We start from the raw sequence: 27,074 nt of genomic DNA, 5'->3' as shown, positions 1-27,074 counted from the left end.
AGTAGCCTTGATCCATAGCTAATTTTTAGGTCTTGAAGCCTCCCTCGCTGGTTAAAGGTTAATTGGCGGATTTATCGCCTGTCAATATCGGTTTAAATTTAGAGCAGGGTTGGACGTTTGCTCTCTATTAGACTACGAGAATTCTAATAATAAACTGAACACAGGGTTGATAAGCTTGGAAATTATAGTGCGCTCAATCTGTTCGGGCAATTTTGGCCGACCTTATTCCACTGCGGCCATTTAAAACATATTAAAATGTCCAAGTTTTATTTTGATTATTGGTTTGTTGTATTTGGGAGGTTAAAAACAGTCAAAACAGCCAGTCATCGAGTGCCTGGCTTAATCTAACTACCTTAACCTTACGACAACAAGAAAGGGCTATATTTAGACTGCTTTGATAATGGGCGTTGAGTTTGGTAAAACACCAAGTATTTGTTGAATACAAATACTGGTTATCACAATAATTTTCCCATGAGTAATCTAGGTAAGTCTATTGTCAATACAATAATAACCAATTTAAGTACATAATTGGCAAATATATTTTCAGAAATAGAAAGCAATTTTAAAAAAGTAGCCGCGGATAGATTATGTTTTTAATGATTGACAGAATTCAGCCGGAGATTTTGCCAACGCATTGTAGTCAAAGCGTGATGGTAATCGCTTTACTACTGTCCATGGGGGAATTCTTACATCTAGTTGTGATGCCTTTGCGGCGAAAATTTGACAACATAGTCGTAATGTCGACATATCTACACTTGTTCGACTGAACTTGATTGCTTTGAAGTGTGCGCTTTGACACAAGAGCCGAAAAGGCCGTCACAACACTCTGCTAACAATAAAATACGATAACAATACAAATTTTGTTGGGTAATGAAACATGCCAAGAAATCGAACACAAATGAATGTTAAGCAGTGAATACATCATAACTTCGCAAAAATATGTCAGCTCTTTGATGTGAAGCTTGTGTTTCTTCTTTTATTAAAACCTACACTAATTTTATCAATTCCAGTTTATGAGGTTTTTACAATTTAATTCACATAATTTTGATTTCCCACAAGTCCTTACCTTGTTACTAGTCGATTTACTTTCAAACGGCCGACGTCACGAAATTATATTTTCTCATAACAACAAAGCAAATTTGAAATTACCAGCAAACTAACGATGTCCTTTTCAACCCAAATCCCAATGGAAAACTTGATAGCTTTAGTCAAAGTACAAAAATAAGATCAAACCAGTCGTGTACTACATGACCGTGTCATGTCGGGGCGAAGTATATCCATTTATTCCGAGTTAATTTTATTAAATTTTAACAGATTGATTGACACACCGGAGCCCGCTACTCAAGTTTGCGGTTCGCGGGGAAAGGCGTCGAGGGAGCCCGTAGAACATTTGGAAATGTGTTCGTTAACTCACAATACGATTATAGGTATAAAATCATTGCTAAATTCGTAGTTTAACAACTCATGTAAATTTAAAAATAACCTCAATTTGATTTTTTTGCACTGCATAAAAACATAGTAATTTTAGGATTTACGTTAAATGTTTTTTTAAAGTAAGTTTACAAACGTTAAGCGATTTAATTTATTTTAAATTTGTTTTTTTGGAAACGACTTTTTGTTATTTGAACTATTTTGTTGTTCAGTAAAACCACATACTACAACCCAAAATAGCTCGACTTGAATTAGAATGCTTTCAACTGTCACATACTCAGGTTCTTTTCTCCATAGCTAAAACAACAGTAATTGCAATTGAAGTTATCATAGCACTAATTATCGAATAAAGATTAAGATGTAATCGGTGACAAGCCAAGTCAAAAATAGGCGTGATTTTCTATTTATTTCGTTATCGAAATACGACGTTATTACAACTGTCGGCTTAAGTATATATATTATAAAGATCACAAGCAATTATTCTGCCTGAAAAAAGATAAGAAAAAGTAATTATGAAGGGGCTCATAGCTTTGTCATTACATGTAGCTATTAACATACATTACAATGTAGCATATAGGTAAAACTCTTCTAGTCATTATTACAATAACAATAATTATCACATTAATTTCATTTTCGAAAAATTTTGTATTTTTGTAGGCATAATAAATTTTATTTTTAGTGTAAATTTTACATTTTTATGTTAAATATAGCAAATGGTTAGCGCCTATTTCATAAAAATTTCTCTCTTGCTTAAAATAAACAAAAGTTTTAGGTAATTCCGTTGTTTAGGCTAATTAATTCAAATTTGTAAAAATAAAATACCATTTTAGCGTTTCTATTTTAAATAGCGGTTTTAAATTTTTTATTTTAGTGTGTACTAGATCTATAAATAACGATAAAAGTTTTGTAATCCGTTTTTTGGTTTTAATTTTTAAGAATTTTAAATAAAATATGACCAATTACCATCGTGGTTAGACGTCGAGACAAATAATTATAGTGCTAGAAGTTTTTGATCTTGTGTCGAACAACTTGATTTTTTTACTTATTTCAAAAGGAGTCTTCGACAGAAATAAAATCAGCAAAGTTTTAATAATAAAATTTGTCGATTGTTTCTTTAATATGTTTAGCCTAAATTTTTATTTGGTTTAGGTAAAATGGCGCCCCCAATTTACTCTTTAGCACTGGATAGCGGCCAATCTCATTGTATGACGTTATTGTTTCGGTGTTTACGTATAGCGAGAGATTAACCTGAAATTAAAGTAAATACGTAATCAATTATGTTCAGTCAATTAAGGTTTTAACCGTATTAGACATCTGTATTTAGATTATTATTGTACGTAAGGCACGCTCCGAAAATCGCGATGTTATGACTTCTGAGAAAACGAAATTAATCCGTTTTGGCATTAACTGTATTAGTCTATTGCACGCTTAGAGAAAGCATTTCTCAAATATTAAATTCGAGTTTTATATAAGTGTCAAACATTAAATTCATGACACTAAACCGTTTGTGGAACGCTACCGCTCTAATTAAGAACTTCAGTTGGACAAGAAATAACAGCCACTGTTGAAGTGTTTATGCGATATTTCATTGACTTGGTCTCGTAAAAATGCCTCAAGCTGAGAAATCTTTGTTTGACGTGTGCTGGACCAAAGAGGACTTGAACAATGGGCTAATCATCAAAACCACACGAACGGCTAATTGTCACCCTGCCAAGTATGTCTGTCGCAATCTTTTATTTAGTTTAAACGGAGATATGACACAGCCACGTGCAGTGTACATCATGTTTAAGTGTAATAACCTTGTTCCTGATCGTTTTCAGCACCGTGGGAGACTGGTGCGGTTAAAATTCAGGGAAAATAAAGACTTGTCAACTTGTTGTGATTTTTTAACCTTGTTTTGTGGCCATTTCAAGACTTTGCCATGGACAAAAATACCACACACTGGAAATTCCGACCTCCTAGAGTGGGATTATAGGAGTATTAACGAGTGATTTAATTTTAATAGTTATTAATTTAGGATAATTATTGTGAACTAATTTTTAAAATTATAAAAAATAAATTTAATACATTACCTTATACTTTATTAATCATTTTTTTTCAATTAAAAAAAATTAAATAAAAAACCTTATTACATTTTTTTTAAATTAAATAAAAAATCTTATTACATTTGTACTTAAACTACATGAGATATTCTAAATCTTTTGACACAGCCGAAAGTTGAAGGTAGGACAACATGTAATTCACCTAAACAAAATGAAGACATTTTAACAAAGGCAACTTGAATGTGTTACAAAATACTTACTTACAATCCAAAAAAAAAAAAATGTTGCCAAAGAGTTTATTAATGTAATTTCCATCAAAGTTTGTATATTGCAAAACTGGTTTATAAGGTGTCAGAAATGGTTTGGTTATCAAGATGAACCTGAATCATGATTCACATTTTTCCAACTATTCCCAAATTAGGTTCTTTTTGCTATATTAACAGATTAAAGTGCGTGGTTGGTCTTCACTGCTTTGAATGATAACAAAATAAATTATTTTTAAAGAAGAAAAAATTTAGTAATATTCTTAATACTTTAAATATAAAACACATTTAATTGTTTCAAAAATGGATTTTTAGCCTAATTTGAAAAACAAACAACATTTTACGTGATTTGTAACTTATCAGTGCTGCCATTAATTAATTAATTAAATATTGCTTCTATGTAGAATAAAATTGTTTTTTTAAAAAAGTTAAAATTTAAAGAATTTGGACTTTAAACTTGTAACAATAATGTTTTATTAAATTAAAAAAAAGGGTCTCGGAAGTTTATAGTGAGCCATGCTTGTTTGTTAATGAGTGAAAAAGTTATGTATGTTTGTCATTGAATACCTTCACCTTTGATTACCATACCACGACTAAGTTTTGCGACAATTTTTTATTTACACTATTTAGACTTCAAAAGAAATAATAACAAAACAAAGCAACGAAAGAACAGGAACAAACAAAACAAAATACGTCATAATTGTTGCCTTTATGACGCGGAAAACTGCAATTAACGAAGTAAACCTTTTCAACTCTTAAAAACGAACTTAAATTCAACTGTAACCAACCCATTTGAACAAACTAAACCAAAATAAATTGAAAATGATTATTATTTATATCTGATCTAATTAATTACAATATAGAAGGAAGATAAAATTTATACTGATGGGTAACATTAGTGCATTTCTTATAAAGGCAAACATTTGGAAAGGCAAAAAACTCTATTTAAAAAATACGATAAAAAAATATGCACGCGGAAAAATTTCTCATCAATTTGGCATTACACATAATAATAATTTACAAAAGTTAAAATGATGATATTATCAAAATTAGGGTATTTATGTGACGTCATTTAAAAAAACTTTTTTTAAGTATTTCAAGATATGTCTTTAAAATTGGCTTCAACGAAAAAATATATTATGTATAGCACATAACAATTAAACTTATTTTTAAATTAAAATAAATGGAGCCCTCACGCTGGGTAATAGAAATAAAACTATAAAACCATTTACAATGACTGCATGAATATATCTCCGGTCACAAAATTTTTTAAACACTTTTTTGTGTAGCTGGCATCAGCAATAGTCTTTAAAAAAGTTTTCTTTAAGTCTTTATATTACTATGACGTCACATTTAGTGACGTGGCTGCTCGGGGGTCATGGGTGGGGTCAAAATTTCATTCTCTGAGCTCGTCACTGTTTGTTGGATTGTAGGCTGACTGTCAGTATCCGAAGCGGGAATTACACCATAATTAAACATTGCCTGATTGCTTGGGTCGGAAATTTCGACGAATTGCGCATGCGCACACTTTAATGGTGGCTGACAAATCACAGGCTAGATTCGAGTTAGTTATTCGTGTTTATATTACCAAAAAAAATATTATTTATTAAATTTTACCGGATTAAAAGGTGAATAAATTCATTAAATTAAGTTTACACATTAATAATTTATAACTAATTAACCATATTTACCGGTACAGCGTGTAGAATAGGCTGTGGTACATTAGAATGCGGGTAGGCTGGAGCGGGTACTTGGCTTGGTGGCACTATCATGCGAATAGATTGCTGAGTCAAAAAAAATTTAATATTTTGTAAAGCAATTTTGACCACATTTTTTTAATTAGTTTTATCAAGTATAAAATTTTCGCTTTCATTTAAAATAAAATATTGGCTATAATGATGTACCCAATACGTTAAAATTAAAGTTTTAATTAGCTTAACAATATTTACATCGTTGCCTTGGTGCATAAATGATGGTTTTTCTTGATGAACTGGTTGAGGTTCACTTGGTCTTGTTGTAACCAGTGGCTGAACAGCCTAAAAATATTAAAAACATAATTTTATTGACCTCAAAAACATTGTGCTAAATTGCCATGTGTACTGGAAAAGAATACAATAAACCTTGATTCTTGTAGAAATTTGTTTTAATTACAGCATAACAAAAAACAAAGGGTGCTTAAACAAGGCTTTAAACCTGGGTATTTGCTGGCAGCGATCTAGGCACTAGATAGTTTGTGGCTGGAATGGGTTGAGGATTTTGGACAGGGACTACGTTCAAAGGTTCCAATGCGCTGGAAGGTGCAATTATTTGCCCACATGCGCCACTTAGCTGAAATAAAAAAAAGGCTAAAATAAGCAAAAAATCTGATAAGCAAGTCGCATATATACTTTATACGTAAAATGTTTCTATGAACTAGTTCAAAATTATCAACTTTATTAAATAAACCCATTGTTGGATTACAATATTATTTTTATAGCACGTAGTACAAAAGCTGGATTGAAAATTCTTTTAATGCTTGAAAATTCTTTAAAAATTAAAGTATTCTTGTTATTTATTTTATAATCTACTTTTCCTACCGGTGTGTGACCCCATGGAACATGAATTGCACTACAAGGCTGAGCATTACAAGTAGTTGTAGCTGGGTAGTATCCAGTGTAGTGTGCAGCTAATGGATAAGTAGTTGGTCCGTTGTTGTATGTTAAAGCCATGTGGCCATGTGGAAATGGCTACAAAAACCGCCATTAAAAAAATAAATTAAATTAGTTATTAGATAATGCTCATTTTAAAATATATTGAAACAATTTGTTGCTCTGTAAATGTTGTTAATATTATGCAAAATTAAAAAATAAAATATTGTTTTTCCTATGTTTTTACTTGAGATTGTGGCAAAGCTGTAACCATGGGTGGGGTTTGAGAGAAATATGTAATCCCGTTTTGATTTGTAAACGACGAGTAACCTCCGGGATGCATTACCCACGAACCTGGAGGGCCAGGCAACTGAATGTCTAAAAACAATTTAAATTTAATGATTTATCTACAAGTTTTTGTAAAGTTTTCTTTTTCTTTTTCTAATTTTTACCCTTTGGAAAACAGATTTGTTGTTTACGGATTGCTTGTCCGATGTTCAACTTTTTTCCGTTCAAATAAAGACAATCTTCCTAAAAAAACACAACAAAGATAAACATGAATCAAACTATGTAAATGGTAAACTATCTATTTAAAGATTTACCTGTTCTCTAACTTTATTTGCTTCATCTTGGGTCTCAAATGTAACAAAACCATATCTAAAAATGGGAAAATTAGGTAGGCTTCAACCACACAATTTTTATTTATAAAAACAATACACATATAACAATCAAACTGTGATTAATTTTATTTAATTGCAATAGTGAATAAATTTATACTAAAAATTTGGGCCCTTTAACTACAACACTCTACCCTTTGGAAACTTCAGCCCTATCTCTGATAATTTTGGTTTCTTTTACAATTCCAAAACTGCAAAAGAACTTTTGTAAATCCTCTTCTTTTGTCTAAAATAAATTTGAACTATTTAAAAAATGTAATGTAATTTAAACGCTCAGTTTTTAAAGGTTTTCTTTAAACCAGGTACTAAAATTCTTACCTTAAAGTCAATACCACCAACAAAAATTCTGTTTGGAATAATTGTTCCGTATCTTGGTATATTACTTGCAATCACGCTAGCCTGTGGACTGTTAGACGAATACATGTTGGCATCCTTGAATCAATTTAATGAAAAATCTTTGGTTAAAAGTTCAAACAAGTTATTTTTAGTATACGAATATAAATGTTAATGTTATATATTTAAAATAATATATTAAAGGTGGTAGAACGTTTTATCGGAAGAAATAACGTTTGGGTTTGGTGACCATGCCATAACATACTTAAAATCTTTATGTAAACATTGATACTTTTGGCATGTTTTAAATCATTAAATGGATTTTGTCATTTTTTCCCGTTGCATTGTTGTAATATTAAATGTATTTCGTATTTGTTATTTACTTTTATCAATGTGCGAAACCCACCCCCCCCCAAAAAAAACGCATAAAACTAACTTGTGGCAAAGTTTTGTAAAACTGGGCATGTTGACCACGCTCCTTGTCCACTAATTCGTATTCAGAAACTCCATTCTATACATAATAGTTGAGTTTTAAAAAAAACTCAATAATGTATATATAAGAAAGATTACCATGCGGTTTAGGTGAACAGTAATATAACTAACGTACTTTTACTTGATGAAGGTATGAGTTGTTCTGTGGAACTACCGACATAGAGTAATCCTTGTATTCGTTGCAATACGAATCCTTAAAAAAATATAATAAACAAATATATACAAACAACATTAATACACCATTGTTTTGCTTACTATTTTGGAATAATTGTAGCTGTCTTTACACTGATTATGTGGCCAAAGATAACCAAGCTAAAGATGTTGCGAAATGTACGATTAAACTAAAAGGCACATTTCATATGAACGCAAAATATAACGTTTTGAGGTTCAATAAACGTTAACTATTCTGCTTTTACTTTATCCGTCTATAATATGATTTTTTTGTAAGTCAGTCTAGAAATTGTTATTGGAACATCCCTTAAACTGACAAAAACCAACAGCCTACAGAGTTTAAATATTATATATAAAAAAACCTTACCATTATACTGCTTCAGGAAGGTCAACTGTGCGTTTGAAAAAAAATCTAGTGCACAGCAACTAACTTTAAAAAATAAAAAGATCAAAAATAAAACTAAAAAATCTGCAATAAACTTTCAAGTTGAGTTACAATCCCATAGCTAAATAGTAGGCTATATACTTATCGACAGACAAGGTAAAGGCAAATCATATACAGTCCCACGACGTCGCAGCAAAACGTATTTGCATTTGCGATGTCAATCAAACAAAAGTGTTAATGCATGTTCAGAGAAAGACGTCTGACGTCATTACAAGGTACCATGGTAGCAGGCTTAAACTTAGCTGGCGATAATATAATAAAAAAAAATGGCGAAACCAAAACAAAAAACACACGATAACCTAAAGGTTGTGCCATAACCTAATGACAGTTTATTCATAATGAATACCATCACCTGGTTACCTGTTATTTAACTGACTTTGATCCACTTGGTAAAAGAAACAATTCTGCTTAAGCACTTTTTAACTAAATATGTAATATGCATATAGTATAGGTTATAAATCCTGCTACACATTATTATAAATCCTGCTACATAACACCTAATTTCCAAAACTGAATCCTACATTATTAAATTTAAACAACAAAACAAGTATAACAGCTTATAAACCATTTAGTTAAGCCACCCCTATGTTATGCAACTTTGTGCCAAAACATTTAAACTACAGATAAAAAAAGGCAATATAAAAAGTAATTCTCGAACGTTGCCATTATTACGTCACTATATATTTTTTTTAATAAAGTTTAATTCTGATCGCTATAGCGAAAACAAAACTTGTATACATTTATTTCGCGCGAAAAGTCATGCTTTAACTCATTATCTGTTGTTGTACAGGAACTATTTTGTTTTTTGGCTTTTCTTTATTAGTTTTGTGAAAATCTATAAAGTAATTAATATTAGTTAATTAATAAACTCAAATTTGCGTGGTCTAACTCTTGTCCGTCTGTTGTTAACTTCGTTCGATTACAATACAACACAATCTGACAATATAACAAAATTGCGTTTAATCTGTAAATCAACCCAACTAAATTTAATCTGTCAATCAATCCAGCTGGGCAAATAAACAAAATAAAATAGTTTACTAAACATTTTTATAGAAATAAAGCACAGTTTTTTTTAAGTATCATGTCTTCAAAATTGACAAATATTGTAAAAAGTTTGGAGCAGCAAGAATCTAATGAGCGAGTGTCTTCCTACCAACTTTTAGAAAAGTATTTTTTCACATAAAAACTTTTTTTGATCTTTTTGATTCTCAAAACATATTATTTGCTTATTTCTGTTAAATTTTAATTTTTTTTAAGGTTAATTCAAAAGTCAACTTCATCAATTGATGTAACCGATCAAACATGTAAAATACTTGCTTCATGCATTATTACGGATTTAAAGTCTCCAATTAAAGAATGTCTATCTTCGATATTGTTCATTGTTGAATATTTTGTTAAACAAGATAAAAAGAAAAAATTGAAGTAAGTTTTATAAAAAATTAAAGTAAGTAACATTTTATGTTGCCTATTTCTTATATACAAAAAAATAGGTTATTTCGTTAAATAAATCTTACCTAATTTGATAGAGATTAATTTTAAAAAAAATTCCTTTAAAACAATAGAATATTATTCATATAAAGGTTTCCTCCCGATGTATATCAAGATAATGAACTCTTGGCAAATCTTGTCGATATTTTGGGGAATATTGAATTTAAGGAACATGTCGAAAAGTTAGTAGTTCTTAATGTTTATATACTATTTATGTAATTTTATAGGACAGTATTAACCTTACTATTATATTCAACATTTGCTCAAAAAAATATTTATTTTGATTAGCTTATATATATTAAAAACCTTTCTTTAAAAATTTGGACATGTACATTTGGTTTACTTTATAGTATTTTACCAGAACATTATGATTTTTGTAGAATTTATTTCATTTTCATTGAACAAGAATTTGATATTGAAATATTGGAGTTATTTGTTGAAAGCTTATTAACTTCTTGTGTAGTTTCTGGAACATCTACTGATTTAACTTTAGTTAAAGTAATAAAAAGGTAGATTTCATTTAAAATGAATATACTAATGTTAAATTTTTAGATTTAAAAAAAAAAATAATTAAGCATATTTATTTCCGTTACTTTCTTTTTTTAAATTGTTTAATGTTTTAAATAAAGATGTTTGTAATTAAAAAGTTATTTTATTTGTTAAAAACAACTATATATTCAGTTTGTGCAATTTTTTAGGTTTTTGGAGCAGTGTTCTAAAGAAATGCACGACCACATTAATCTGTGGTTTATTCTTATACTCAAAATGACCTCACATAATAACCTTAAAGTAAGGGAATCTGCTTGTAACGTTATTACGGATAATATTAAATTTCTTGTTCAAAACCGAAGCAAAATATTGTCAAAATGTTCCAAGACTCTTCGCCAGGTAAAACCAAGTCAAAATGATTGGAGTTGTTTATATTAACTACCCTTTTTGATTTTTACAAATTTGACTATTTGTTGCCATAGACCATTTTTCCTGCTTTACAATCCATGATTGATAAAACAATTGTTCTTGAAGAAGTATTAACCATTCAGATTCCATTATTTCTTGCACTTATTGGTGAAGAATTTAAAAGGAGCAGCAGTTTTACAAATTTGCATCTTTCTTTTATTCAAAAGGTTTGTTTACAATTTATGCTGATATAAATACTGTATATATAAACAATTTGCATTCATTATTTTCAGTATGCTTGCTTTTGTAATATATTAACAACACTATTGAATTATTATGAATTTTTTTAGGGATTTGTTAGTAAAAATGAAAGCATTCAAATCAACGCCTTTGGTGCTTGGGGTTATTTCATTAATGCATTTGCTGAAAATAGAGGTAAGCTAAGACTACAAATTTTAAAAAAATTGTGATCAAAAAAACCTAATTTTTAATTTAATAATTGCCAAATATTTATGTAGAAATATTGTCTTCCACAAGATATATTAAATTGTTGATTCAACCACTAACCATAAAATTAAAAACTGTTCCTCTTACGAAAACTTGTATTCAAACAATGTGGATGCTATCTGTATACTTAAATGAAAAAATTGTTGAATTATATGATGAGGTAAGACCAATGTTCTTATGTTAAAGCAATTATTTTGTGTAGTTTATAAATAAAAACGGAACAAGAAGGTTTGATGTATAATTTTATGAAGTTTTGTTTAAAGCTTATTTTATTTGCAGGTATGCTTGCCTCTGTTAAGGCTTAGTTTTTCCTGTTTGGCTTCACCTAGTTCACGGTAAGATAACAATATTTATAAATTGATCTAAAACATTTAAAAAAAAATATTGTTAACAGCACAATAATTATTTATTTATATTCTTATTTAGAAGGTTATCTCAGCGTTTGTCTGCTAATGAGTTAAGTAAATCAACAATTAAAGATCCTGTTATACATTTACTTGGTGCTGAGTTGTTAGCTCACATGCTCTGTGATACAACAAGCATGAAATTTAAATTTAGACTACGTGAGTTACAGTTTCAAAAAAAAAAATATTTGTGGTCCTTTAACTTTTCTAATATAAATTTTTTTAATATTTTTAATCAGCTGCCCTAGAAAGTCCATATTTTGGTACACCTTCTTCATTCAGTCGTTATCAAAGTTCTATTGTTCCAGCTCTTACTACTGTATTTGTTCACCCTACTACAAATATTTCAAGTAAGAATGTTAAAATTACAGGCAAAATTTGTTAAAATTGTTAAAATTACAGGCAAAAATCTTACATAATTATTATTTAAATGAACATTTATAGCTTATTAAACATTTATAGCTTCTAAAATGTGTTTAGAAAATTTTTGATTAGTTTATACTTAAAATTTAACTTATCTAGGCCATAAACCGGCAGCGTGGTGTAGTGGTAAAAACACTTGCTAAACCAGACATGGGGTCGTGGGTTCAATCCCCACTGACCTCATGCTGTAGCGCTCTTGAGTAAGACGCTATAAACGATACAAACTCCTGCTGAGCCAGCACTTAATCAGCAGTATAATTATCGGGCAATTATAATCTATAATATCCCAAACTGTCACAGGCAACTCAAGACTGGGTCGGAGTAACTGATGTTACTCTATGTTTAAGTCGCGCATTTGACTTTCTCACATCGAGGATAAAGATATATCCAAAAAAAATAAAAAAATAACTAAAAATTTCTTTTGTTGATTAGATGAATTTTTGTTTGAATTATGGAAAGTTTTTTTAACATGCACGCAAGATCACATAAATCGAAAACGAGATACTGATTTATTTAAAGCATTGTTTCAACTTGCAAACCAAATTGTTACCACTACTAATTATTCTCCAGAATTTTTGTTGGTAGGTAAATGATTTTAAATTATATAACTTAAAATAATTTTTGTTACTATATGTTGAGTAATCTAAAATTAGTTTATTTTTATTTTGTAGAAATTAATATCAAGTTTAACAAGATTTCCCACAAAAATTTTAAACTCAAGTTTAAATTTTTCCCCTGGGTCTTTTAACGGAACTCCAGCGTTAAGTTTGCTTCAACTTTTGTTCCACAAAACAATTTATAATGATACTAAAGACACAAATGAGTAAGCTAAAATAAGAAAATAAATTAGTTTATTTTTAATAGCTGTATCAAAATTGGATTGAGATATTTTATTGCAAGAAGTTTAAGTTTAATTTTATTTTTTAAAAGATTTTTTGATTGTCTGAAGACGGTTATCAGTTGTGGAATGGAAAGTAAATTGGCAACTTTGGACTTTGCGTATTCAGTTGTCAAACTTCTTGGCAATGACAATATTGTTGATCTAAAAATTTGGTTGTGTTTGGCAACTCTGCTTGGAGATTATATAACTAAGGTTGGTTTTTTAAAGATTTAAATTTAAAAATTAAATTTCTTGTTGTTTTAAAGTTTTAATGTATATATTGAAATTTCTTAAACAAATTAACTTAATTAGGATAGGCTATATTTTAATGTTTTGTAAATATACATAATGTGTAAATAATATATCGTTTTGTTTTAAAATTGCATCTTTGGCCTGAAGAACACATTTTAAATTTTTAACCCTGTTTTATTTTATAAATACATTTAAATTCAGACAAGTTACATTAATCAAGGAGACAGCTTAGATCATGACTTTACATCAGTGTATAGCACTCTGTTATTTCCTATTCAATTCCTGATTTCTTACAATTTAAACATTGATAAATTGACTCTTAAAAATGGTATGTAAATAACTTACAGATTGATGACTAAAATGATATACTAAATTTCATTTAAATTATGAAACAAGTACTTTTTATTTATACAATAAAATTATGGAAAAAATGTATTTAATTTTTTTATTTAAAAATTATTAAAATTTTTTTTACTATAGTTACTTCCTCCTGGACGGAATTGTTAAAGAATTTTTCGTTTTTGTCATCTGAAATTGAAACCACAAAACATGAAGAAGCTAAAATGACAATTTGCAATCAAATTTGTGAAAAACTTAATGATCACCAAACCAAAAATGTAATTATACCATAATTAATTTTTCTAGGAGTTAAACTTTATAAATAAGTTAAAAATATTTAATAGACAGCTAGTTAGAATTTAACTCTTTTTTTTAAGTGTACACTTATAGCCACTGGCGTCGATCCTGGGGGTGCATGCACCCCCACTTTTAATTTTATCAAGTGCTGAATATATGTGGCACCCCTAGAATATTTGCAAAAATTTGCATTTTTGGCGTAAAAACGGATAGTTATATACGCGATCTAAAAAATTTCACGATAATAAATACTTGAAATGTCGCCAAGTTTCTTTGTATTATTGACGTCATAAAATAAATTGTACGATCAATGAAAATTGGGGACAGATTTAAATAACCAAATTCGCTCCATTTAATAATTTTCTACTTTATGGGTAGTGATTTTTTTCCGAGTAGTAATAATGGTGTTTTTGCAACGCCTGTAATGCGTTACAGTTGCATTTAACCTTCTGGTGGTTGCATGGAAATTTACCTTGCAAGAAACAAAAGTTTTTTTTATAAAGTGTAAAAAATAACGTTAAAGATGTGTTTCTGTTAGTTAAAAGTTATCTTTATATTTGTTCACATAATTTTGAAATAAAATGTGCATGTATATTATTTTTTTATGAACCGTATATGTCAATAAATAATTGGTTTTTCTTTTCTGTATTACCACAACTTCATGCTTCAAATTTTTTAGTGAACTCACTAATCACATAACCTTCTACTAGATGACGTATTTTATTACAAAAGATAGTTTGAAGGTCACAATGCTTTTTTGTTAATTGTGCAAAGGGCAAAAAATTATTCAGTAAAATAAGCTTTCAATCACCCAATTAGTTTGTAATCAGTTTGTAATCACTTAATCAGTTTTTAATCACCAAAAGGTCATGAGTGGACAGATGAAAATAACTGGGTTTATGCTGCCGTCCCGACCAAAGCGGGTTCGTGGAAACGATGAAGTTCATCAGGGTTCTGTACCTCTTACTTCATTAGAGGTACAGGCTTCAGATTCCTGTCACTCCGAGACTAATCTACCTGCTGCAAGGGCTGATTTATCAGACGTGCTGCCAAAAGAAACAAGTGGAAGGTCGTTTCAGCGCCATTGGTATACTGATAATGACTGGTTTTAATTTAGATAGGGCAACTTTCCACTGTTTAGTGTGTCGATGGGCTGTCGATAATCGGCGAATTAAAAATGCTGAAATTAAAATATTAAACAACTCAAAATGGATTTCTACTTCAAACGGATGGAAAATTTTTAAAAAGGGACGGCAAAAGATCAAGGATCATGCTGAATCTGCTCCTCATAACGAGGCTACAGCATCTTTGCAGGTAACTTGTTTTTAACTTGTCTACAAATGTAAATTATTAGAAAGGATCTTATATTATGGTACATGCATTTTATTTTTTAAAAAGCAAAACAATTTAAATCATTTGTAGCAAAACTTTTAATGAATATTTTACTTACCGCAGATTGATCTTAATGACAGCCGGCTACAGTGCAGAGTGCAGACTGACTTTGAGGAAATTCAAACTAAAAATCAAGTAGCTCTTGAAGCCATTTTTAATGCGATAAGATTTTGTGCTCGGTCTGCCATTGCATTGCGTGGCCACGGCAATGAAAAAAACACGGGAAATCTCTGGAATCTTATGGAAATGATCATGTTATATAATCCTGTGATAAAAGAACATTTCAAAGAAAAAGGCGTAACAAAATTTATATCTGGAGACATCCAAAATGCAATTTGAAATAGGTGGGCCAGTGCCGTTTTGAATAATTTAATCGACAGAGTTAAAAATGAATCAAAAGGAAAAATTTCATACCTTTTTCTATATTCGTCTCCTGTAGCGTATTCTTTCAACAATTGACCCAATACACAAAACAGTACAGGGAAAAAACGTAACCACTGGTTACGTTAAGGATTCTCTCGAAACTTTGTATACCACAATGGAAGCCGACGCGAAATCCGCCGAAAATTTTAATTCCTTTTCCATGAGTGCAAAGAGCAGGCAACAGCTTTGAAGTTGGATCTACCTTGCGTGCCAAGGCTGTCAAGGACTCGGGGCGAGTCGACTTCTTCGAATATGGAAAGCAATATCTTCCAATTTTTCCGTCAAGTATTTTGCGAGATATTTTAAGCACCATTCAAAGTGTGAGCACGAGATACCGAAACGACTCCCTCACCTTTGCCTCGCAACTTCAAAAATTGCTGGAGGACCCAAATATGAAAGCCTCTGAAATCGATGAGGTAAATGCGTTTTATGATGGTGATTGGTCGGCCACCGACATTAAACGCGAAAGGTTGCATTGGTTTGCACGATGTCGACACATTGGAACTAATGTGTCTATTGCCGAGCTGCGTTTACAAATGCGTAATGAGGTTGCTCTGCGTGATATGGCTCCTAATCTATGCGCAGCTCTCGTGACTTATTTGGTACTTCCTACATCGACATGCGAGGCTGAAAGGTCGTTTAGTTTGCTTCGCAGAGAAAAAATCTACCTGCAAAACACCCAAACTCAGCAGCGTCTTAACAACCTTGCTGTAATGGCTGCCCACCAAGAATACGCAAAATCCATTCCACTCGAGCCATTAATGGCGGCATTTATAGATAAAAATTCAATGCGCAGGGCCAAGTTTGGCGCTGCGATTGCAATTTCAAAAAAATAGAGATAGCCTCACTTTTTTCATGGGTTGGTTTTTGTTTCAATTCACACGTTGTTTAAATAAATAAACTTATTAGTTTGTTACTGTTTTCTATTAAAAAAGGATAGTTTACGTCTTAGTATTATTAATAATTTATATCCTTAAAACTCGGCCTGATTTTCGTTCGTTACTTAACAAATGTTAATCAAAATGGCATTTTCTGCGTGCCACGTTGTAGATTGTGTAAAACTGGAATTATTGCGAAACAAATAACGATTGTCTGGTTCCTTATTTTACGTAATAATTGTACTTCCGTTGGTTAAAAACCAACGTGGTCTGCTATCGTTGCGAACATTAAGATTAAGACTATTTAACGTCTATTTTAGAAAAGCTAAACCAATTATGAGCACTTTAAAACGTTTACTTTTTTTGGCACTCCTAACATTAGTAAAAAAAAATTTTGCATCGACGCCCATGCTTATAGCTTTGACTAAAAAAGTTAAATATTTAATTATTAAACATTTAGATTACAACTACCAACTGTGTTCAATTTTTTGAGTCTGTGGTTTTAATTTTGATTGAAAACGTTGAGTTTAAAGAATTGGAAAGAAGAAAATCAAATAAACGCAGATCAATTGATTTAATAGAAGTAAATGAAGACTTAAATGGATTTAATTCTGCAATAACACAACTTATTTCTTGCCTACACAAGGTACCTTTACTAAAATTTTACTTAAGATATCAATTTTTTGTAAGTCTAATATTTTTTTGCATTTTTTCAGGTTAGAATCGATGGTGAAAAATATAAGATAAATTTAATTGCAGCAATCACAGACATTTTTTTTAATCTGCCCCAAGCTTTGGTTCAGGGTTTTTTTCTTGACCTTCTTTTTGTTATTTCGGACCTGCTACAATCTACATCAAAGTAAGTTTTAAGCAACGTTTAATACTTGGTATAAGTCAATGTAGATTTTTAGTGATAAGACATTTCTTTATAATGTTTCTTTTCATTTTATTTAAAATTAGAGGCATAACTTTTCAAATAGCTATATTTGCATTATTATTGTTTTACAATATATGTATAGCATTGACTTTATATTTATAGTTTAAAAAATCTCACAACTGAAAAACAAGTTACCGATTGTTGGTCAGTAATCCTTGAGCGTCTTTCTTTTTCTCAAGAACTTTTTGAAGATGATAATATTTGTGAATTGTTTAAAATTGCACTTAGCTCGAAATCAACAAAAATATATTCCAGTACTGTGAATTTTTGGGAATTTAAAGTTATTTTAGAGACCGAATCTCTCACAGACGACTTTGTGTGAGTATTTGTTACTAAGGTTTAGATTAAATAGGGGTGAATTAATTTAGTAGTAAGTCCAGTACTAAACAAAAGTGATATAAAAAATAGTAACAACAAGTTTAAACTATAATATTTTTTTTATATAGGGAGGTTTTGGATATGATGTACAAAAAAGAGGGATTCAAGATTCCTTGGGAAAAAGAACAAAATGTTTCGTTGGAAGAAAATATGTACCTAAATGGTATTTGTTGATAACTATTTAAATAGTTAATTATTACATATTTATTGAAAAAAATGTTATAATTTTTTTTTGTGTTTAGTGTCCTGCTCTACAACTAAAAGTGAACAAAGTAATTTTTCAGAATTGGAGGTTAGAATAATATGTCTAGATTTAATTTTAAAAATAACACATAGTTTAATCACATCTTACTCAGAAATGTACTTTTTATTTTTAGGAATCAGAAATAATGGAAACAAGTGAAACTGAGGATGCTGCGATCAGCGCTGAAAATGAAAATAATAAAATCATTATTATTGATGATTCAGTTACTGATGATATTATTGACAAAGAAATGAATGTAGAAGAGAACAACATTGTTACAAAAGATATTAAGAGTGATGATCAAAAAAATAAGAATAATAATGTCATTATGTCAAAAGAAGAAGATGATGATGTCATTATGTCAGAAGAAGAAGATAATGATGTCATTTTTAAAGAAGAAGAAAGTGATGATGTCATAAGTGAAGAAACTGATGATGATGTAACTCAATTTACCACACCAAAAACTAACAACAAAAAACTAAAAAAACAAAAAGAAATAATTGTTTTGGATTCAGAAGAATCCGATTCAGAAGAATCCGATTCAGGCAAAAGAAAGTCTGTTGAAAAAGTTCCTACCAGATTAAGTCGTCGCCAAAGTGCAAGAATAAGTGCTCGCTTAAGTTCTGTTGAATTTTGCAAAAAAGTCACTTTAAAAAAAGTTGCTAAACAACAAAAAACTGAAGACAGTGTTTATGAGGATTTAAAAAAATTGTCCAAAAGTCAACCTCAAAAGTCCAACACAAAGGGAGTTTCTAAAAGTATGAAACAAAAAGATGATGATAAAATTACTGAAAAGCGAAAGATTAAAACTATTAATCTTGATGATACAGGAGAAAATCCAAGTGATCATGAAACTTCAGATGAACAGGATAGTTGTGATCTTACAAATGATTCAAACTATGTGGAAACAGAGGAAGAGGAAAATAGTGATGACGATAATTTTATATCAGCTGATGATGCAAGTTTAGTTACTGATTGTGATGTCACAAAAAACGACGACCCAGATGAAATAACTGTTGATGATTCGGTTGTGGAAGAAACTGACTTTAATGAATCTGAAACTTCGTTAAATATAAATGATTCTGTTGCGGAAAAAAGTGTTTATGAGGTTGTGGAAATGGCAAATATGTCGATTTTACCAACTTCTCAGCCCAACAGCGATCAAGAATCTGAAAATGAAGTTAATAAAAGTGCTGTAGAATCTGACAATGAAGTTGATAAAAGCATTATTGATGGTGAAAAAAGCATTTATGAAGTTGTTGAAATGGCAAATATGTCGATTTTACCAACTTCTCAGCCTAGCAGTGATCAAGAATCTGAAAATGAGATTGATAAAAGTGCCGCAGAATCTGAAAATGAAGTTGATAAAAGTGTTGTTGATCAAGAAAAAAGTGTTTATGAGGTTATGGAAATGGCAAATATGTCTATTTTACCAACTTCTCAGCCCAACAGCGATCAAGAATCTGAAAATGAAGTTAATAAAAGTGCTGTAGAATCTGACAATGAAGTTGATAAAAGCATTATTGATGGTGAAAAAAGCATTTATGAAGTTGTTGAAATGGCAAATATGTCGATTTTACCAACTTCTCAGCCTAGCAGTGATCAAGAATCTGAAAATGAGATTGATAAAAGTGCTGCAGAATCTGAAAATGAAGTTGATAAAAGTGTGGTTGATCAAGAAAAAAGCATCATTGATGGTGAAAAAAGCATTTATGAAGTTGTTGAAATGGCTAACATGTCAATTTTACCTTCAACTCTTATGGACATAAATGAGTCTGATTCTAATGATTTAGATTCAGACCAGGAAAATGAAAAGCCATTAAAGAAAAAGGAGGATGTGGATGTCACCATTAAACATGACAATTTAAAAAGTGATGTTACAGCTAAAGCTAGTGACAAAGAAAAATTAACAAAGAATAAATCTAAAACTACTGTGAAACAATCTCGTCAAAATAAGGCTCAAGAACTTAAAACTAAGGATTCACTGAATCGAACTTTTGAGGAAGAATGTGCCGAAGAATTAGGCGTTCAACCTTTGGATGAGAGTTTTGAAGTTGAACCAGTACTAGATAAAAGACAAACACAAAAACAGAAACAAGCTCAGATTATAGAAGATGACCCAATACTTCAAAAAGTTGATGCTGTTGTTAATGATGATGTTATAGGAGCTAGTCAAGAGAGCAATAGTTCAAAAACAACTCCACTTAGAAAATCTTTAAGAAAAAGGGCACCAACTCCAAAAGCCTTGGACAGGTTTTCTTATGGTAAATCATCGAAAACAAGAAAACCAAAGTCATTAAACATGATTCCTGATACTGATGAAACTAATAAAGAAACTAAAAAACAATCTGTAGACAATCCTGACCTGCGGTGTGTAAACGATAAGTCAGATTCTGTTGTAAAAGAAACAGAAAAACTTACTCCCATTACTGAGTGAGGAGAACAACTTATTTATAACTTGTTTAATAGATTTTAAGTCTTTTACCTTGGTAAAAATTTTTAAAATGCTTTTGTAAAAACTAGAATGTGTAGGTAAAACTTTATTTTAAAAATTATTTTTTGTTTTACAGAAAAATCGATGTCAAAAAGGACATTCCAATAAATTTTGATAAAAGTGAGGAAGCAACTGCCACCAAAAAACATGAAGAAAAATCAAGTGAAGTTAATGTTGAGGAAAAATCTCCAGAAAGTGTAGAAAAAAACAAAGAAAATTTAAATGTTGACCTCAGCCCAATATTACCTTTACAAAATGATTCTTCTACTTTATCAAGTGACACAAAGAAATTACCATCTGTATTGATTTCTTCCCAATTAAATGGTAAATGTGTTGAGTACATTACCTTATTATATATACATAATTATCTGAATTGAAATTCAATAATTTGTTGTAAACTTTATTAGTTTTAAATTGTAAATGTTTTTTAGCTAGAGAAGGTGACCAAAAAGGAACTCCTAAATCTGTTAATCGATGTAAGTTTGTAATGAAAATTTGGTCACTTTTTCTTATTTATATTAACCAACAATGTACAGACATTTTGAGTGTAATATAAGTATATATATTTATTTAATATTTTTACTTTCAGTGATGACAATTCGAGAGGAGTGTTCAGTGATAAGCTCACCTGGAATTTTAAAACGACGGATTTCAGAGGTTTTAAGTCCATCTACTAACAAGGTATTAAGCAATCAAATTTTTTATTTAAACCTTATATACCTACTTTATTAGTTTCAAGTTAGATTAATTATGTAGTAAGTAATTTTGCCTTTGTATTAAAAATGTTTTTTATACTTGTGTACAAGTTTATTCACCTTATGCTTATTTTTCCTACTTTACTTTATGCTTTTTATAACCATACCTTCTTTCAGTCAAGACGAGTTTCGTTTGCGGAGCCTATATCAATAAGTTCTACAAACAAAAATGATAATGTTATTGAAACCTCACCTAATACAAGTCAAATAGATTGGCAAAAACGAAAATCACCACATCGGTTGGTATATAGTTAATTAGGCTTATGCATAAATTTTTTTTGTATATATTTTTTTATTTCAATACTATTTAATATTTAAATCATTTATTGGTAAATGTTGCCAGAAGATTTGTTTTTAAATATAGATAAAATAAACTTACAATTCATATAAAAAAAACTAAATTTAACAGAGTTGTTAGCAGACGACTTAGCTTACCTATTTCAAAACGATCAGTAGGTGGCGCTAGACCTGACGTCACATGTTCGCCATTGAGTGTAAGAAGTGTTAAAATTGCTGCTGCAATTGCAGATATCAAGGTTGGTATCCAAAGTTTATAATTATAAAAATAAAAACATTCTATTGCATTTTAGCCCCCTTTTTTCTAGCTAATCAATCATTTTTTTTTTTTGCAATTTTAGGCACGAAGTGGGGATTTAAATAAACCCACAACATCAACTTTATCAAATAAAATCAACGAATCCCCTTCTAAGCTTTCAATGTCAACGATTCCAGAATTATCAATGCTCCGTAACTTGTCAGATGATAAATATTTACAATCTTTCTCGTTGGAGAACTTAGGTCAAATAGCAGAATCACTTTTTCGATTTCAGCACTGTGTACATAAAGCTATAATGAAGAAGTCAACAGGATAAATTAAGTTGTTTTTTGTAGTTTTGTGTATGTATTGAATAAAAGTAAGTGCTGTGAAGGACCTTGAAAATTTAAATATTGTAAAGTCTATGTCTATAAATAAAACATAGCCTACTTACTTTTTCTATTAATTGAATTTTCTGTTACCATCTTGCATTTTTTGTGACTTTAGAAATGTATGTCAATTTGTTTGAAATTTAATATGATCAAGTGTTTACTTTTGACAGGTTTAAAACCTTATCACTGTTAGGAAAGTTTTGTTGTGTGTGAATAAATTATGCAATACGACCAAACAAATTACTTTTTAACTAATAGGAAATATATTTTTATTAGTAGGGTACTGAAATAATTAGGCAAGTCCACTTTATTAAACTAAAATAAACATTGCTAATCTATCCGTTATATAAAAATTAATTTGTTGTGGATATATTTAATTTGTTGGATTATTGGTGCTGTAATGCGTTCTTAACTTTTAATCAACTTCCTCTCGTGATAGAGATTAGGAAATTAATAGAACTTTAAGTCGTATAAAAGCGGCCCTGAATACGAAAGAAATCATTGTCAATTGGACAGCACGCACAGTTGTTTTAAAATAAAAAAATGCCCGCCAATGCCGTTGTTTATAATGGGGTACACTCAGGCAGAAGTAAGTTAGAAGAAAACAATAATGAAAGTTCATCGACAATGAAAGTAGGAAAAGTTGGGCGAATATATCCGCAGGTTGAAAATGAAAATGTTTTGCAGAAGACTGCTATGAAACAGCAGCAGCCTACACCCAAAATGCGAAGTTTCAAAGTCGGTAAGCGTACTTTTGAAGTAAAAGTTTGCCCGAAAACAACTGTAGTCGACGTGCACGCACCAGCAGAACTAGCTGACGAACGCGAGACTGACATGCTTCGTTCTGAAAGATCGCATTTGGACGTAGACTACCAGCAGAGAGGAAATATTTCAATGATAGATGAACGACGACTAGCTCTAGCGACTGACGATCAACTTGTATCTCAACCAAGACATCATAGAAGAAGGAAAAACCGCAGAAAGAGAGCCAATTCTATAGAGTCTCTACCGGTATCTACCATTTCAGCTTTTTCGGCTTTTTCGAAAACTTCTAAAGCCACTGGATATGTACCCCCAAAGCGATCTAAATTTCAACTGTTCATGAATAGTTTTATTATGTTTGGAAGGGAATTTTGTTATGCCGTTGAAGCAGGCTTAACTACGCCTATTTTGCTAAGCATTGGTTTACCATCCAACATGTATAGTTTGGTTTGGGTCATTAGTCCTATTTTGGGATTTATACTTCAGCCTATAATAGGCAATTTAAGCGACAGGTACTTAAAGATAAAGTTAATTTTATTTAAACAATGCATTTAGGCTGGACAATTTCACAACAATTGTAGAAGCAACGTGATTAAATGTAAAATGGTGCAAGTTATATGCTATTATTAAACTAATACTTACTATAACACATATAAATAGTAATCCTATTTGCAGATGTTCAAGCAGATGGGGTCGTAGAAGGCCTTTTATTTTAGCTCTAGCTTTGCTTCTTATAGTTGGTATCACGTTCTTTTTAAATGGGGAACAAATTGTTTCCCTTTTTAACACAAGGGAAAATGGAATAAGAGCGATGAGCGCCAGGTAACTTTAAATGTACTACTTTGGTGTTAACAATCTAAAAGTCAAGTAGTTTTCGACATAATTAATGTTACCAACATTATTTTTTTAACAGAGCAGTGACGATAGCATCTATCACGGTCACAATTATAGGGGTCGTAATATTTGATTTTAGTGCTGATTTTATTGAAGGTCCGATTCGAGCATATTCAATGGACGTTTGTGACGAAGATGACGTCAAAATAAGCCTGCTTTATCAAGCTGTGTTTACTGGTAAACTAAAACTCAGTGTTATTACTACAACTGTCGTTAGTTATACATATAAACTAACCTTATTTCTCACTATATTTTAACGTAATAAACAAATGATTTTGACATTTATTAACTAATTTAAGGTGCTGGCGGTGCTTTTGGATATGCTAGTGGGGCAGTACCGTGGACGCGAGGTACGGGATTGGGCCAGTTATTTCCGACCGACCGACAAGTTATTTTCACGATGGCTTCTTGTATTTTTATTATTACCTGTGTTTGCAATCTAATCAGCATACCAGAAAAACCATTGGTAAGTATAAAGCAAATTTGCATAATAATTGTAATTAGTCAGTTATTTTATATATATATTTTTTTAATTATAATAAACAAAGAAAGTAACATAAATTGGTTTAAACAGAAAGTCAAAAAGAATAAGTCGAAAGTAGAACATCATGAAATGGAGAATGGAGTCTGGGAGCAAGATGAACAATCTCAAAAGCTCATCCGTGACGTCAATAGCAACTTCACAAGACAGCAGCATCTGAAAGACTTAGAACGCGATTTGCTTCATTCGTTAATGAGACAAAAACGAAATCAACTTTTTGAGGAATTTGAGGGCAACACTGAAATCGAGTTTGCTTCTCTGGCAGAAAAACAGCAGTACGAAACAGCAAACCAACTGTTGAGAAATATTCATAAACGTGGAATTAAGAAACGTGGTGGTAAACGTCGCCTTTCTTCTTCGACTAAGAAAGTGCGCAGCAAATCAAAATCTCCCACTTCTAAAAAGTATGGAACTTTTGGTCCAACCGGCGGGTTTGTGAATCCCAACAATGGCGCCATTGTTGGAAGTTCTTCGACCAACTCTAACCCGTTTAACGGGTTAACGTCATACGATGACGTGATGTCTGCAAGACAAATCTACACCAATCAGCGTGAATCGAATGCACAAGGTGGTGTTGAGAATGAAAATTACAGCTCGGGTATGATAGATTTAAAATATTAATGTATATTTTTTTAAAACTTGCATTGTTAGGTTATTAAATATAATAAAAAAATTTAGATTCTTCGGATGCTACTTCTATTGATTTTGTAATGACAAAATCGTCACCATTTATGGCCATCGACCCAGGGGCAGGGATAAACAGTCGTCACGTGACGTCATTGGACGGGGACGTATTCGAGAACGCAACCGCTCCAGCATTGGAGGCACCTAAGCCACCCAAAAAGATAATTCACTACGACGCTAACGACAATGTTTCTGATCATTGGGAAGGTGATGACGTAATTCGACAAGCCAATCAAAAACCAGAAAGTGAATCTGGCGAACCAGGTGGTTTAAGAAGTTTGGTTCGATCCATTTCTACAATGCCAAAAGATTTAAGGTCTGCTTCCCAAATAAAAATTTTTTTTTTTATAAATTATTTATAGATAGAAATTTGCTTAAAAATATCTAAGTTATTTTTTATTTTAAAATATATATTTTTATTTAAGGTATTTATGTGTTTGTCATTTGTTTGGCTGGATTGCCTTCTTGTGTATGGCTTTATTTTTTACCGATTTTGTGGGTCAAGAAGTTATGGGAGGTGACCCACGTGCCCCTCCGAATTCAAGATTGGGGTCACTTTACAGAGAAGGGGTTGAGTATGGTAATTGGGGACTGACGATTAATGCTGCTGCATCTTCGATATATTGCGGTAAATTTTAGTTTTATTCTATTAATGCTGATCATAAAATGCCACGACAATACTCGTTTTATTTGCCATAGAACCTTTGTAATTAATTTATTTTTATTATAATTCATTGACGGAAAACAATTAAATCAGTTATTATGTTTTGTTTTTGTAGTTTTTCTAAAGCCCTTGATTGGCAAGTTCGGGCCAAGAGCAATGTACATTTTTGGTTACCTGACTTTCGGCGTTGGTTCTTGCATTGTCGCCATTTTCCAAAACGTTTATGTTGTGTTAACACTCTCGTCTGTAATTGGTATCATGTCAGCAACTTTATACACTTTGCCCTATTTGTTAGTGGCTCAATATCACGAAGGATATAAAGTAAGTTGTCAGAGTATATAAAAAAATTATACCGATTGCACCAACAGAAATGCTTAGAGGAATATAATGCTTATATTTTACATTGACTATTTAAAGCGGCTATATCAAGAAAAAATTACTGTTTGATGTAAAGACAATATGATTTTGTGCGATTTATAAAATTAAGTTCTATAAGTTTAAATTAATAATCTGGTATTAAAGCAATTGTATTTAAGTTGCTTGTTTGGAGGCCATAGACTTGTTAATATGTTATGTAAGTTAAACTTCAATGCCTAAAATATTCTTTTTAAATATATGTAATCTTATTTTTTAGAGTTTAAAAGGAACTGTTAATGAGCGTGGAATAGGAACTGACTGTGCTTTGGTTACATGCATGATTCAACTAGCTCAAATTATTACCGGTCTTGGGATTGGAACTTTGGTTAATTTACTGGATACAGTCACAGTAACTGTTGCTGCCTCATCGGTGGTTGCATTTGCTGGTACATTGTGGGCAGCTTTTTTGGTTCGATATTAAATTAAAAATGTTAGTTATTAACAATTTTAAATAATTCATATGTTTAACTATACTAAAATCTTTAATTCCTATTAATTTAAAAGCCTTTGTCTAATGCGCTCTATGATGTTTTGTTTACATTTGAAATAATAAAATTGAAGAACTAAAATCAACTAATAAACAATTTTGTGTTCTGATACAATTCGATATTTAGTTAGTATTATAAGATAATCGCAAATGTGTAATCACATAATACAAAAATTCTAAACAAAATTTATTGGGTTTGGGTAATACATTTAGCATACCAACTATTATA

General features: G+C 30.8%; 3 protein-coding genes across 3 annotated transcripts; 2 read left to right on the top strand and 1 right to left on the bottom strand.

Annotated features, from left to right (window-relative positions):
* Positions 1-4,658: 4,658 nt before the first annotated feature.
* Positions 4,659-8,051, bottom strand: LOC145743246 (uncharacterized). The gene is made up of 12 exons (XM_082561165.1): positions 7,981-8,051; positions 7,810-7,884; positions 7,359-7,472; positions 7,175-7,266; positions 6,966-7,020; positions 6,816-6,894; positions 6,611-6,741; positions 6,313-6,462; positions 5,930-6,064; positions 5,686-5,772; positions 5,428-5,520; positions 4,659-5,290 (listed from the first exon to the last, which is right to left on the bottom strand). Exons 1-12 carry the CDS (start codon positions 8,023-8,025, stop codon positions 5,090-5,092), a joined length of 1,257 nt encoding a protein of 418 aa, XP_082417291.1. The 5' UTR covers positions 8,026-8,051; the 3' UTR covers positions 4,659-5,089.
* A 1,511-nt stretch (positions 8,052-9,562) lies between these two features.
* Positions 9,563-22,593, top strand: LOC145742391 (uncharacterized). Its single transcript, XM_082560171.1, has 33 exons — positions 9,563-9,648; positions 9,739-9,855; positions 10,062-10,151; positions 10,350-10,478; positions 10,668-10,857; positions 10,941-11,093; positions 11,217-11,301; positions 11,385-11,533; positions 11,653-11,708; positions 11,800-11,936; positions 12,017-12,127; positions 12,651-12,781; positions 12,872-13,023; positions 13,131-13,293; positions 13,534-13,660; positions 13,813-13,949; positions 14,835-15,030; positions 15,086-15,282; positions 15,424-15,614; positions 15,956-16,550; positions 17,122-17,307; positions 17,378-17,520; positions 17,701-17,916; positions 18,045-18,139; positions 18,219-18,268; positions 18,354-18,765; positions 18,880-20,653; positions 20,791-21,038; positions 21,146-21,190; positions 21,304-21,395; positions 21,587-21,708; positions 21,879-22,005; positions 22,108-22,593. The coding sequence occupies exons 1-33, from the start codon at positions 9,563-9,565 to the stop codon at positions 22,339-22,341; spliced, it is 6,936 nt and encodes a 2,311-aa protein (XP_082416297.1). The 3' UTR covers positions 22,342-22,593.
* A 346-nt stretch (positions 22,594-22,939) lies between these two features.
* Positions 22,940-26,779, top strand: LOC145742390 (membrane-associated transporter protein-like). The gene is made up of 9 exons (XM_082560170.1): positions 22,940-23,670; positions 23,834-23,980; positions 24,072-24,229; positions 24,352-24,518; positions 24,627-25,191; positions 25,272-25,593; positions 25,703-25,905; positions 26,057-26,262; positions 26,576-26,779. Exons 1-9 carry the CDS (start codon positions 22,940-22,942, stop codon positions 26,777-26,779), a joined length of 2,703 nt encoding a protein of 900 aa, XP_082416296.1.
* The last annotated feature ends 295 nt before the right edge of the window (positions 26,780-27,074 follow it).

This window comes from Corella eumyota, chromosome 2, assembly GCF_963082875.1.
Source record: "Corella eumyota chromosome 2, kaCorEumy4.1, whole genome shotgun sequence".
NCBI classification, from domain to species: domain Eukaryota; kingdom Metazoa; phylum Chordata; class Ascidiacea; order Phlebobranchia; family Corellidae; genus Corella; species Corella eumyota.
This window is presented reverse-complemented; position numbering and strand designations above follow the sequence as displayed.

Coding starts and splice junctions, on each gene's coding strand:
- LOC145742390 (XM_082560170.1), top strand. CDS start 22,940: ATGCCCGCCAATGCCGTTGTTTATAATGGGGTACACTCAGGCAGAAGT. Junction 23,981..24,071: donor ATAAGAGCGATGAGCGCCAG/GTAACTTTAAAT, acceptor TTTTTTTAACAG/AGCAGTGACGATAGCATCTA. Junction 24,230..24,351: donor TTATCAAGCTGTGTTTACTG/GTAAACTAAAAC, acceptor AACTAATTTAAG/GTGCTGGCGGTGCTTTTGGA.
- LOC145743246 (XM_082561165.1), bottom strand. CDS start 8,025: ATGTCGGTAGTTCCACAGAACAACTCATACCTTCATCAAGTAAAA. Junction 7,267..7,358: donor TTGGTGGTATTGACTTTAAG/GTAAGAATTTTA, acceptor AATTTATTTTAG/ACAAAAGAAGAGGATTTACA. Junction 6,895..6,965: donor CAAATAAAGTTAGAGAACAG/GTAAATCTTTAA, acceptor GTGTTTTTTTAG/GAAGATTGTCTTTATTTGAA.
- LOC145742391 (XM_082560171.1), top strand. CDS start 9,563: ATGTCTTCAAAATTGACAAATATTGTAAAAAGTTTGGAGCAGCAAGAA. Junction 20,654..20,790: donor AAACTTACTCCCATTACTGA/GTGAGGAGAACA, acceptor TTTGTTTTACAG/AAAAATCGATGTCAAAAAGG. Junction 21,709..21,878: donor AAACGAAAATCACCACATCG/GTTGGTATATAG, acceptor TAAATTTAACAG/AGTTGTTAGCAGACGACTTA.